The 12603-nt window shown below is 38.5% G+C and overlaps 3 protein-coding genes across 7 annotated transcripts; 1 reads left to right on the top strand and 2 right to left on the bottom strand.

Annotated features, from left to right (window-relative positions):
- Positions 1-549: 549 nt before the first annotated feature.
- Positions 550-4437, top strand: LOC126872217 (uncharacterized). 4 transcript variants are annotated; one of them, XM_050631902.1, is made up of 4 exons: positions 550-696; positions 1518-1745; positions 2345-2556; positions 2941-4437. In XM_050631902.1, exons 1-4 carry the CDS (start codon positions 694-696, stop codon positions 3659-3661), a joined length of 1164 nt encoding a protein of 387 aa, XP_050487859.1. In that variant the 5' UTR covers positions 550-693; the 3' UTR covers positions 3662-4437. The 4 variants fall into 4 exon arrangements, with proteins under 4 accessions (XP_050487859.1, XP_050487857.1, XP_050487860.1 ...); XM_050631900.1 differs by having other exon boundaries at positions 643-663; XM_050631903.1 differs by having other exon boundaries at positions 653-795.
- LOC126871983 (uncharacterized) lies at positions 3986-7344 on the bottom strand. The gene is made up of 5 exons (XM_050631408.1): positions 7330-7344; positions 6780-7291; positions 6081-6382; positions 5412-5668; positions 3986-5341 (listed from the first exon to the last, which is right to left on the bottom strand). Exons 1-5 carry the CDS (start codon positions 7342-7344, stop codon positions 4637-4639), a joined length of 1791 nt encoding a protein of 596 aa, XP_050487365.1. The 3' UTR covers positions 3986-4636.
- LOC126872203 (uncharacterized) lies at positions 7060-12603 on the bottom strand. 2 transcript variants are annotated; one of them, XM_050631867.1, is made up of 10 exons: positions 12383-12603; positions 10003-10275; positions 9412-9675; positions 9099-9268; positions 8917-8988; positions 8210-8496; positions 7940-8101; positions 7759-7869; positions 7390-7574; positions 7060-7291 (listed from the first exon to the last, which is right to left on the bottom strand). In XM_050631867.1, exons 1-9 carry the CDS (start codon positions 12410-12412, stop codon positions 7390-7392), a joined length of 1554 nt encoding a protein of 517 aa, XP_050487824.1. In that variant the 5' UTR covers positions 12413-12603; the 3' UTR covers positions 7060-7291. The 2 variants fall into 2 exon arrangements, with proteins under 2 accessions (XP_050487824.1, XP_050487825.1); XM_050631868.1 differs by lacking the exon at positions 12383-12603 and adding an exon at positions 10820-11056.

The following is a 12603-nucleotide window of genomic DNA, read 5'->3' as shown; positions in this document are numbered from 1 at the left end:
AATATGTACGAGAATACAGAAGGCTCTTAAATATTACGCGTAAAATATTTAAATATTCGTAACCCATAATTTATATAATTTCAAAAATTGTATACAACTACACAATTTTACGTAAGTAAAATAAAAGATATAATAAGTAATACTTATAATAATACATAAACAAAGAAATGATTATATCTTGCGCTATTTAAAATTAAGTTATAAATCCTTTATCGCATTGAATCGTATTTATATTATGACTGTATTTAGAGAAATATTTAGAGAAATATTGAGAATACTTGTTACTGTAATATTTTTCATACTGGACCAGGAGTAATCGATATTTTTTATTTTCATCCTATTCGTCTGATACCTAGGGATCTAACAACGACCTAAGGGTGTTTGGAGGGATACTGGATACGCATGGAACAGTATGGGACGGTCCAGAGAGGAGCTCCACCCATGAGGCCTGCGCTCCGCCTTCCTAAAATTCATTTTCTCGGGGGTTGTACTGCACTTTCTATTAGTTAATTCTGCCCGTCTGGACTCGTCAGTCGGTTTAACATCAGCTACGACAGTAACCTTGGAAAATTTGCCGACAAAGTGTCCACGACTCGTCGTAATCCGTTTTATAAAGAGAAAGTTCTATCAACGTTTTACAAAACTAGCCGTGTCTACATGAAAGTAAATGAAGTTAGATTTTAAACTTTAGACATGGTAAGGTCTACTGTGGTGTAAAAATTATTAATATCTCGTGTTAATAATTTTCAACTTTTATCAAGAGAGTGTAGTGTTATCGAGTTAAAAAGTTTACGTGTAAGTGTTAAAATCACGCAAGACATCGTACAAACTACTCAATAGTCAACATATATGTATTCTTTTTTGATTTAACATCAATCTAGTAGATCTTTGCTTACACGAGCTCCATTTATTGCAACAAAATTTTAGTTAGTGTCTGATCAAACGAACACATGTCGGTTGAACGTGAACTTCTATTTATTGGGCTCCTATCGGTTATACAAACTATCTGTCCTCGACGAGTTAACATAAACGAAGTTCTGTGTACTCGACAGTTCCTAAATTCTATGGATATTTTCCGATACTTTTGCACATAAGTGTATCTTCGTGTTCGAAAACCTATGGAAGCTGCCCATAAAAAATGACTAAACAATTATTTCTTCCTCACGGAATAAATAAACTCTTTGATTCGTGCAACAGAATAACTCATCCATGCACGGACGTAGATCTATTGAATGTCAGGGACGAAAGCGCGGAGGGAGATCGCGATAGGAGTATCCTGTTGGCGCCTATGTAGTCTAATTTCGTGCGCGATAATTTATCCAGATTTCCCGCGACTTTTGTCATCTATCGTTTGTTCTAGTCAGGCGTGTAGAAAAGTCACGAAAAAACATTAAGAGGTCAAAGCAATCCACCTGAACGTTTAATAGAAGCCACCGTATGATCGTTGGAAGGTGTAGCGTTAAAACTTGCAACGAATGATTCGAGTGAAGTCGAGACGTCTAATTAATAAATTGCAGTCGATGCTGACGTACAATGGCTGCGCTGGAGGAACGGTGGACACGGAGAACGGTTCTCCAGCGGAGTCAATATTGTCCGGCGAAGGAGAACTCGCGGAGGAAGTCGGCGATTCTTCTGGCACGTCGCGAGACACGGAGGAGGAAGCGACGCTCTCGGATGAATTTTATTCCCATGACACCGATGAGGAAGAGGACCAAGGCAAGAAAAGGCGAGATCGCAACAATTCCGTGAGCAGAAATTCTAATTGATCTTAATTGCGAATTACGCTGACAAATCGCTCGATAGTTTAACTCATTAAACTATGGGCCAACGTTGTGATAACGTAGTTTCTCTTTCAATCAGTTTACTGTATCAAAGACTGCTTTTCAACGTTGTGGCGTTCCAAGAATTTATTTAATATTTTTTTCCTCGCTATCTTCTCTACCCAGATATTCTACGTAACTTTATGAAATTTAAAGAAATTGGAGCGTTTATAAAATTATGGTAATTTATATACTGTTTGGTCTTTAATAGGTTAATCGCCGATATAAACGCGTGACAGTAGAATTCTTATAAATAGACTGCGGATTGTTTATGCATTTATGGGAAATTTGTAGACGCAAAAATTAACAGAATGCATGTAATATGCAAAAACATATAAAATATTCAAAGTATAATACTTGCTATTATATTTAACGAGTGACAGAAATCTCTGTGTAGATTCCATTTATTTATTGAAATTCTAATAAAAATATGAATTTATATAAATACTCATAATCTATTTATAAATGTATACGATTGAAAAATTGTATTCCGATGATCCTTAAAATTCCTAATAATTTCATAGCTAGACGGCATTTCGTCTTCCGGCAGTGGTCACCTCGGTTCACCAACTTCGCGTGTAGGGACTTTGGGAGTTCGAAAGTTATTCACGAACAGCCGTGAACGTTGGAGACAACAGAATGTTAGTGGAGCCTTTGCCGAGCTTCGAAAATTGGTGCCTACTCATCCACCGGATAAGAAACTATCCAAGAATGAGATCTTGCGAATGGCGATTCGGTAAATTTTAACAATAAATAATTTATATCGCTGATTGTTGCACTATGAATGCACAATGATATATGTACATATCCTTTTATACTATGTTACAATATCATATATGAACAATGAAACTTATTTTTTGTTTATAGCGACTTAACAGCCTAACAAATTAATTGTTAAAGATAGTGCAAGCACAAGCATAAATTGTGTTATTTTTCGTGTTCAAAGTGAGAGATCTCGAAAATTGCTCGCTATTATAGACCTATGTGCTTCAATCTGAGATTTTACGTTCTATGTGCTACATAAATAGTAACATACATTTTCCATAAATAGTAACAATATTTACTACTATAGTAATAACAATAATATTTACTCCATGATCTAAAACTCCATATTTTCTAGGTACATACGACTGCTAAGCAACGTTCTAGAATGGCAAAAGGCGCAAGAACGAAACGAAGTGACGCAACACGAGGTTCGGATTAAATGCGAGCCCAATCTTGCCACTCACAATTCAACGGGCTATCTCGTAAAATCCTCGACATCATACTTGAAGCAGGAGAAGCATACAAGCGAGAACCACGCGTATAGAACGAGCTTCAGTAGCCAAAAACAACTACAGCATCCGATATCTCACGTAGTGTGTGATAAGAACGGAAACAATTTGTTAATGATCGCGCCTTCTGGTCACAGTATAACAAATGCTGCGTGCAAAAGAAGCATGACACCGTCAACGGTCGTTGCACAAAATCCTCTTCCGCCAACCGCGTTGACCAATGGAAGTTTGACGCGATCTTTGTCTGGTTCGCGATCTTCCACCTTTCCAAAGTCGCCTCAAATAAACGCTCAGGTCGTAACTAGCTCGAGTATTCTAACAAATTGTTCGCCGAGTGTTTCTGTAACGAGTAGCGCGTCCACTATTAGCGGAAGTGCGGTAAATTCCGGCCAGAAGAGGCCAAAAATCGAGAAAGAGGAAGAGGAACAGTTATCCGGACAAAGCAGAGATTGTAAATCTTTGACGTCCTCGGTGCACGGGATACCCACAAGGAAGAGGGTAAAGATGTTCGTTAAAGACTCCAGTGCAGGATTTCGTAGCGATTTTCGAAATATCGAGCGAAAATAAGATGGACGATCGTATGAACTTTTGAAAATAGCTTTCTTTCATCAATTGAAACTGTTCTTGCAGGAGTAATCGATCGATATGTTTGAAAGCCCGTAATTTTAAGAGATAACTTCGATTTCGATAAATTAGACTTAATTTATTTGTTCGTTTATGGTTTGATTTACGGGTTTGTTATTCGGGATAGGATCATAAGTTACAAAATTGTAAGTTTGTTTTTTAAGTGCAATCTAGTCTAGAATAAGTTGTTTTGATAGTACCGTGAGTTTAAGATACGAAGGATAGTGATGTTTCTTCGTGTAAAATCAAGATGATTGAGATGTCATCTTTTTTTTTTAAAGAATATTTTATTAGTTAAATCGTATTACATATTACTTGTACGGCATTAGGTACACTTTTCTTTTACGTTTTACATTCTGTCGCGATCGTACATGAAGTAATGCAATGTTTTTCAACGTCGTACAATAATTATTGGAAATCAATTTCATTTGAAACTTCATAAAGGATATCGATTCCTTTCAAAATCATGATTGAATGGTTGCATACCGTTCGACGATATCGTCATAAATTATACTCTTACAAGAATCTTCCATATATAAAACACCATTTCCGGCATACGGCACACATATTCAAAAATTTGACACCGAATTGTGGCAAAAGGGAGAATTTCAGGTGCTGGTGAACTTTCAACGAGTACGTGTGTAACATTTGATTAGAACAACTGTCTTACTAACGACCACGGGCTGACGAAATAAATTATTGAACGTAAATTTATCAAACTCACGTATCTTTTTATATCTCGTCTACCTTCGATTAACTCTCTCACAACATTTTTATATCTATAACTTCCCACAAGTAATCAGTTCTGTCGAAGAGAATTCACTGAGGAATCGAATTTTTCAAAAACGTCCTCGATACATCGACGAAGATTCTACTTATTCATCGTGTTAGTCAAAAATAACCATTTCTCCACCCATCTTACGTCAGGTACACTTTATATCTCGTACTGTCCCTGTTCTGGCGTTCGGAGGTCTGTTTGAGACGAGCAGCCGCGTAACGATCGTCGTTCCATTCTATCGGCGGAACAGGCGTCGCTGGTCTCTCTTCCGTTTGACTGAAAGCTCTTCGTGGCGGAAGTTCCACCATTTGTCTGCTGCTCTTGCAGTCCACGCTTGCTCTTTTAGCCGAATAGTTGGCCACGCTAACGTAACTCGCGTCGCTCGGGCGAGACTCTTTTCTCGTAGGAGTTACAGGAGCTACTTCAGCGTAACTTCCCCTGGATTTGGTACTAGCGTCCGAAGGCCTCTTCTTCTCGGCTTGAAATCGACTTCTTGGTGAATCTTCCGAGCGTGTCGATCTCACCGATCGAATCGAACCTTCAGCACGCGTCAGTCGAATCGAATCTGTCCGCGTCGAGCGCATCGAGCTTCCTGTATTTGATCGGGTGGATGCACGACGAGCTTTTTCGTCGTAGTCATCGGAGTAGGTTCGTCTTTCCTTGATCTTTGGCTTCGCCAAACCTAGATCTTCGCTGTATCGGAGTCTCTCGTTGAACTTTCTTAAACGTTCCTCGTACTCGCTGTTGTAAATGTCGGAGGAAGTACTTGGATGTGGTCCATCTTTCTTTGGAGTCCTTGGTCGTTTGGGTTCTTGGTGGTCAGACTGTACCTTCGTATCCTTCAGCTGTGACATTTTCAATAAGAATGCAATAAGAATGTATAGAACTGGAATGTGTTCTATAGTTTATGCTTACCTTGATCATGTTCATTCTGTCATTGAACTCCAAATCTTGGCTATTTCTACGAGCCGATAGATTAGTTCTTTCCTCTTCGCTACTGCTTTTACTTATCCACGTGTTCCCACGTCGAGCATTTATCGCCCTTTTCGGCCACTCGTTTTCTGTTTTGAAGTCGTACAGATCTCGCATGCGTTGGGTAAGCCTTTTCGATTGTTCATTGGCGTCAGGGGAACGCTTGGTCGTTGGCGAATCTCGACTCGAGTCCGATTTATCTGCAATTAATTATGTTAATTTTCCACATTTGGAACAATGTAAATTTGTCCGTATCTTTTCTAACAAGAAGAGCTTCAGACTTGTCTCCCCGCCCCCCCCCCCCCCCATTTCAATAAAATTTGGTGCGATGGTGGGTCTATACGTAAAATAAACATAACTGTAATTTCAGCCGCAGAGGACTAATCGATTATGAATAAAATACGTTTAGAGTTTACAAAAATCACACATTGCCAGATGTTTAAGTATTGGAGCGAATCATTCAATGATGACTAAAGTTTGACGACGCTTACATATAAGATACATAAGACTTTGAATTTCTTCCTGGCGTCGTATCCAATTGAGAGAACATTTTTTCCAGAACAAATTTGAGTCTGAAGTTCCTCTTGTAAGAATCGTACTTATATTGATTACCTTGTCTTGGACTAGACTCGGCACTGGTCTTCGACGCCATTGGCGCGAATTTTCGCAGCGGCTCCCACTTGGGCGATTCGCTTTTAACGCTTTTAAGCTGTGATCCATCAGTCGCGTGACACGCTTCCGTCGCGGAAGGCTTTCTTTCCGTGTTCATTCGCGGTATTGGACAAGGGGATGGATTCTTGACGAACGTCATCCATCTGGTCGCGGCGTTTTTCGTGATTTCGCAGCTGTTGCTGATCCTTGCGAACGGGGATGCATCGTAGCGGAACCTTGAGGTGTTAATTTGCGGTAGCCACCTAAAGGTATTTGGTATCAGAAATCCAGTGTGTCGAGACTCGATACATTTTGTTTAAGCGCCAGAAATGGTCAGTTAATCAAACGTTTTGTTTTTTTATCTTATTCCTCTTACATATTATACGTATGCATTATATTTACCGAATAAACGAGAGCTGCATTATCATTATTATTTTTTGTTCTTTTTGGTGTTGTGCCATATACATTTCTATCCACACAACGACCGACATTAAATTATTACTATTCTATGTACATATAATTTTCATGACAATATAGTTAACCTCTAGTGATTAATACAATTAGTGCAACACCTCGGTATTTATCACGAGTGTACGCGGCTTTAATCGATTCGTTCACGGCATTGGTTTCTTTTTGACTAGGAAAATGTGCTCTGTCAACCTCGTGGCGATCGTTCTGGGGTCGCTGCATTCCGTATGCCTTCGTTCTTCGACTAGTTTCTCTTTCTTTAAGTGGCTGACGTCCGCGCTATGACTTCTGCCGGCCGTCTGTCTGTACGAGGCTGGCGAGGACGTATCGTTTTTCTTTTCTTCGGCTCCCTTCGTCGTTTCTTCTTCTTTCGTAGGAGACAATTTCTTTGGTGTACCCATGTCCGTTGTGCTATCCGCTATGGATTCCTCGGTTTCGCTCGACACCGAACGTCGTTTCTCTTCGTCTCTCGACGACTGTTGCGCTTTTTTCAACGCTGGTTGGATTCGCGTGATATTTTTCGGTAGTGGGACCCATTTGGAGGGATCGAGCTTGCTCGCGTCTGGTATCTCTGTGTGTCTTCTCTCCTCGACTCGTCTTTCTGTGTATTTCTTCAAGCAATCGACATCTGCGCTACGACTTCTTTGACTACGTGGAGATCGTGATGGTCTTCGCTGACCGGTGCCCAATGGGCCAGCCCTTTCCTGGATTTAGAAGTTGTAAATCCTCGTTATTGTTATACTCCTTTACCGATCATCGATGATTATCGACCAATTACGAGTTAACATGAAAGATAATTCACCTAAGCAAGGTGTAGCTTCGCGTAATCCGATATGTGCAAAATACCATGCTGCGCAGATGCAATGTGCAAGCTGGCTCCACATGCTCGAGGATTTATTCTGAAAGTATGCAATTCTGCGATCTGAGTACTACACGCTGCCGCTGAATCTCCACTCGATGTCAAGTGCCCACTCCAGAATTCGTTTCCTACGAGTTAAGCGATTGATTTTAGCAACCACTCTGCGTAATTAGATTTAACGATAATTTTAATGGAAAACACGCTTAAAATTACGAAGCTGTTGTTATTATTATTATTATTATTATTATTATTATTATTATTATTATTATTAATGACAAACATGATTTTAATTAATGGAAATTTTTCGACAACCTGGCAATGCGTTTCCATCCCACGCGTACGTCACTACGAGAAGTTTATTCGCATCCGAGGCTCTGAATAGTTTGCTATGAGGTTCCCTGAGAGCGAAGTGAATTCTTATATCTGGAAAATGATATGCTCTTTGTACTAATTGTCCCTGCTAAATAGCCGAGAATTGAGATTGGTAGCAAACCTCCGAGATAATCGCCATTTCCAGCGTCGCCGCACTTCCGCTGTTGGAAATACGCGAACATTATATCGGATACGTATCTCAGTTTCTTGTTCATTTTCCTAAGGGCGATCTCGAACGTCTTTAAAAAATATACTTCTTGCTCTTGAGTAAGTCTCCATACCCCTGAAAATATTTTTCCTTATTACGGAAATTTATAACGCTTATGACGTTGAATTACAAATATTTCACGAGGTTACTTTGAATTTGAATTTTGAAGTTTTTCTTACTAACCGAGGCCAAAGCCGACAACGTGTAAGAAAGCAGTCGTGTTTTGCTTCTCCGCTCGTGTATTTGCTTCGAGAAGTATGATTTCTACAGTGAGCAGTGTCCTTTTCATGTAATTCTCGATATCGAAGACTGTTTGACTTATCAACGAGAGATATCTTCTGTTTTCTTTTGATTTAATTCGTTTCAGCGTCTCCTCGTACAACGGATGGTATTCCTCGCCATAAAATTTGGCCCACAAAACTCGCAGCCCACGTATCTCTTCCGAGCTTCCAGCTGTTTGCGGCCCGTATCTGTTATACAGATATCATCAAGTATTCACAATTCTTTATTAAATGCTATGCAAACATTTTTCATTTTAAATATGGAATAAGCATTTGCCATAACGTAATGGAACAGCGTTTTTTAAACTACAGTTTTGTTCGTTATTTTTGCAGAATTATGTTGCCACGCACAAGATGTTTTTTTACAATCTTTTGGAAAAACTTTTTCGCACAACAAAAAGCAAATAATTATTAGTACCTGATCAATTTAAAGATATGCTATAACTTTTATCAAATGTCTAAAACACTCAAATAGACAAGACTTGTTAAACATCAACGTGAGAAAGAAATTATTTACAAAGAAGAACGTTAAAAAACGAACACATTAAAATCAAGATGAACGACAGATTAGTTATTTGTGCATTCTGTATGATAAAGTTTACAACTCACCCATTCTCGGCAGTGTTTTGCAGAGGAGTAATAAGGATGTCCTGGTATTCCATAAAGCGTGGGCGTTCAAATCTGCAAACAATCAGCAGAAAGCGTAAATAATACGAGCTTCTACAAATATGTAAGTATATTTTTGCGTATTTAGCTTTATTAACGATGAGCGTTAAATAAACATAGAAAACCTTGTTCCCACGACACCTATAATGACTCCTCTCGGCTGTACAGAGTCTGGATCAGTACTCACGACGCCTCTGTTCTCGCGCGAGCCGTCGTTTATGAATTCTGTGTGGGAAGACATCGCCATCATCGCGGACAATTTGATCTCATCGTATGACAAACATTTCGTTAACACCTATTAGTAACAAAATTCCAATAGGTACTGTTATTTCCAAAATAATAATTATTTTTAATGAAATTCTTGTATTCAATGAAACTAAAAGATGTTTAGGTAATCTTCTAAAAAATTACCATGTTCAAACAAGACAGATAACTAACCAGTGGTTCTTTCTCGTGATCTGTGCCAACATTTTCCCATCCGTCCACGCCTGTCTTACCGTCGATTAATTTCCATCGATCATCAGATCCATAGAAGTGCACGGCTCGCTTTTCTAGCAAACGGTGAATGAATTGTACCAAGCCCATATCTTTATACATGGCTCTCTCGATTGCACTACCATACAGCCGTTTATGCTTCAACCATCGAGCTAACAATGGTAACATTGCCTCGTGTATCACAGGATAAACCGAATTCGCGTTCATCTGCAATTGAATCTGCTTCGTAAAATCTTACATATAATGGAAGTAATAATTTAGATCGCGGATGTTTATGCAGATTCAAATTTTTATAAACGCAAGCATAACCAGAGATTTGTTTCGTCCACTAAATACTATAACGTTATTAAAATTACTATAATTCGGATACTTTATATATTTTTGCATTCTTTGCATTTTCCATAAATCTTTAATCTTCCATGAATGCATAAACATCCGTAATTTAATAATAAGAATTGAAAAGGAACAAATATAATATTACGACAGTGTTATAAAATAAATGATAGTTTGTAAGAAAAATTTAATAATCCGAACCTCAAGGGTGTTTGTGCTAATTCCCCTATCTCTCAGCGTGGAACATCTTACGGTGTTAATAGGAAAGTTTATAGGAAACGCCTCGCTTCGCTCAATGATTTGCGGCAGAGTGGTGGGTGTGGATGTCGATACATCGATGCATCTTCTGAGTAATTCCTTGGTGTCATCGTCAAATGGAACGCCATCCGGAGCGCCAAGCGTGTTCTCCCACGATATTTCCGGTGGTTCCTTCAACAACACCTGTTGACGAGTATCTTCCATCTGTCGTTGATTCTGTAAAATTACGTAAAATCAAAAAATCAAACGGCTTCGAAAATATTTACGCGATAATGATTTATGCCGAGTGAAATTCTCGTTCGGGTCGATAAATCACGGCTCTGAAACCTGACGAGCGTGGTCGACTTAAAAAAAGAACGGCTCGAGTATAATTAAACCTTTGTACGTTGATCGACCGAATCCCTTGACCAGAAGCGTGTCGTCCTTAACTTTTCCCTTACAATCGGGAAGACACAACATTTTTGTAAATTTTTGTCTTTTTTCTTTCTTTAACTATATTTCAAATAACTTTCTTCTGAAGCGTTATATGTTACGCGGAATAATAGAGACACGCAAGGTTCCTAAGAAAATTTGCAAAACCAAAGTCGCGTTCTATTAATATGCGCGCTGATTAGAGCAAGGACGCGATCTCTTTGATACTTGAGCATGAAATCCGTTAAGTAGCGGAAAATGTAACCGTTCACCCTAGCGAGTTACGCTGAACGAGCTCCGAGCCCCCGACAGCTCCGCAACGCGAAGTAAACTTCATTTTTCTGTTTACCGATTCTGCCACCTGAGCGACAGGGGTGAGCAAGAATTAAGGCTAGCCCGCGGCCATGGAAAAATCGACACAGCACCGATTTTTTTTTTATTTTCTGGTAAACAAGCGATTTCTTCTTGTTCTGTTACTCGTTCGAACTTCTGTCAGTGCGGCCTGTCTTTGATGAATTCCAATGAAACGCTGTTGTTCTCATTGTTCTTTTTATCTCTGAATTCAATCAATTTCCAATATACATCGTTTCCCCTTGTATTTATTATCTAGAGAGAATAAGAAAGGTATTTCCGTCAATGGAAAGATATTTTTAACATTTTTAACAGGAGAATTTCAAGAATCGAGAAAATAGTTTGTTTAAAAATAGGAACGAGCGATTTATTAAGATTTTTGCGAAGTTAATTGCAAATGAAACGAACTTTGCAAATACAATAGCACACGCTCGCGTCACTATGTAAATAAAGCCACAAGATTGGATTCAAACAAGCAAATCGCACGTACGTGATGAATGCTGGAATCAGCGAGACGTAATATTGGTAGATTCGCTATAATTGCACACTTGCCGCTGTTATACACTCTTCTAACGATTCGATTACAATGATTGTTTATTTTAATTTTGCTATCTTATTGATTCTTAAACACAATAGCTTAAAAAATATTATTTTTGAAAATAGAATATATTACAAAAGATGATAAGATAAGATACGATAACATAAGACGTAATGTTTCTTTGATACCATATTTCACTAATTCCTTCTAAAACAAAAGAAAAAATCTATTATTAACAATAATTCATCATCTCCAGAAGAAAAATATTCCCTTCCAATAATAACTTCTTCAAACGAATAAAGCGCGCACAATGAAGCGCGTGTAAACGAAATAGAGCACACGATTCAATATGTATAACAATACACCATGTTTCTCTTCTATATGTTTATTCGATGCCATTTGAATTTCCTGATAAGCATACAGTATGTCACGGTCTAACTCGTGTACCCTTAGAAATATAAGAATAACGTTTTTAAAATCGAATCAGACGACTTGACCTTTTTGAGAAGTTAATAGAATTAGTTTACTAAGTGACGTGTCAGAAAAATGTTGAAAAATTTGCAATTGGTTAAAATCGCGAAGGAAATAGTAAAGGTCACCTTTTACAACTTTTCTATCGGGGCCTATAATGGAGATTTAAAGAACACGTTTATGTCAGTTATACATATCTACGCTAAAAATATCGAAATCGCTTGATGGGGAAACAGGCATCGAAAGGTGTAAGCATATTTAAATTTATTACGGTTAGCTATAGGCAGGAAATCATGAAAAATTGCGATTCTCATCATTTTTAATCGTTTGTAGCTCATAACGACGTTAACCGATTTTGATGAGATTTTCAAAGCTTTTCACACGTCACCTAGCAAACTGATCTTTCTAACTTTTCAAATAAAAAAAAAAAAAAAAAAAAGAGGAAAGGATTTTGGCTGTGACTCACTGTATACATATGTACTATCCTGTGTAGAATACTTACGTATACTCAATAGATCGCGTTAATTTACGGGCGGGAATAACAAAACTCACCTGACGTATGCAACAGGCGAACAGTGACATATCGCTTGCTTTAAAGCGTTTCTCAGACGATAAACGTGTACGGTGTTTACTAATAACAATGTGCTTAAAACGCAATACAGCTGTTTCATTCACGAAATTTCCCTCGAAATTCACGGAATGCCGCTGGCTGAGTTTCGCGATCAATCGAATGATGCGTCCGGACGAGACGAGACGCAAAACGAAACTTGTGC

This window comes from Bombus huntii, chromosome 12 (assembly GCF_024542735.1).
Source record: "Bombus huntii isolate Logan2020A chromosome 12, iyBomHunt1.1, whole genome shotgun sequence".
In the NCBI taxonomy this organism is placed as follows: domain Eukaryota; kingdom Metazoa; phylum Arthropoda; class Insecta; order Hymenoptera; family Apidae; genus Bombus; species Bombus huntii.
The sequence above is the reverse complement of the archived record's forward strand: the minus strand, read 5'-3'. Positions and strand labels throughout refer to the sequence as shown.

Coding starts and splice junctions, on each gene's coding strand:
- LOC126872203 (XM_050631867.1), bottom strand. CDS start 12,412: ATGTCACTGTTCGCCTGTTGCATACGTCAG. Junction 10,276..12,382: donor TCGCCTGTTGCATACGTCAG/GTGAGTTTTGTT, acceptor GTAATTTTACAG/AATCAACGACAGATGGAAGA. Junction 9,676..10,002: donor TTAGCACAAACACCCTTGAG/GTTCGGATTATT, acceptor ATTCAATTGCAG/ATGAACGCGAATTCGGTTTA.
- LOC126872217 (XM_050631899.1), top strand. CDS start 1,476: ATGATTCGAGTGAAGTCGAGACGTCTAATTAATAAATTGCAGTCGATG. Junction 1,746..2,344: donor GGCGAGATCGCAACAATTCC/GTGAGCAGAAAT, acceptor ATAATTTCATAG/CTAGACGGCATTTCGTCTTC. Junction 2,557..2,940: donor ATCTTGCGAATGGCGATTCG/GTAAATTTTAAC, acceptor CATATTTTCTAG/GTACATACGACTGCTAAGCA.
- LOC126871983 (XM_050631408.1), bottom strand. Junction 5,669..6,080: donor CGAGTCTAGTCCAAGACAAG/GTAATCAATATA, acceptor AATTAATTGCAG/ATAAATCGGACTCGAGTCGA. Junction 5,342..5,411: donor ACAGAATGAACATGATCAAG/GTAAGCATAAAC, acceptor AAAATGTCACAG/CTGAAGGATACGAAGGTACA.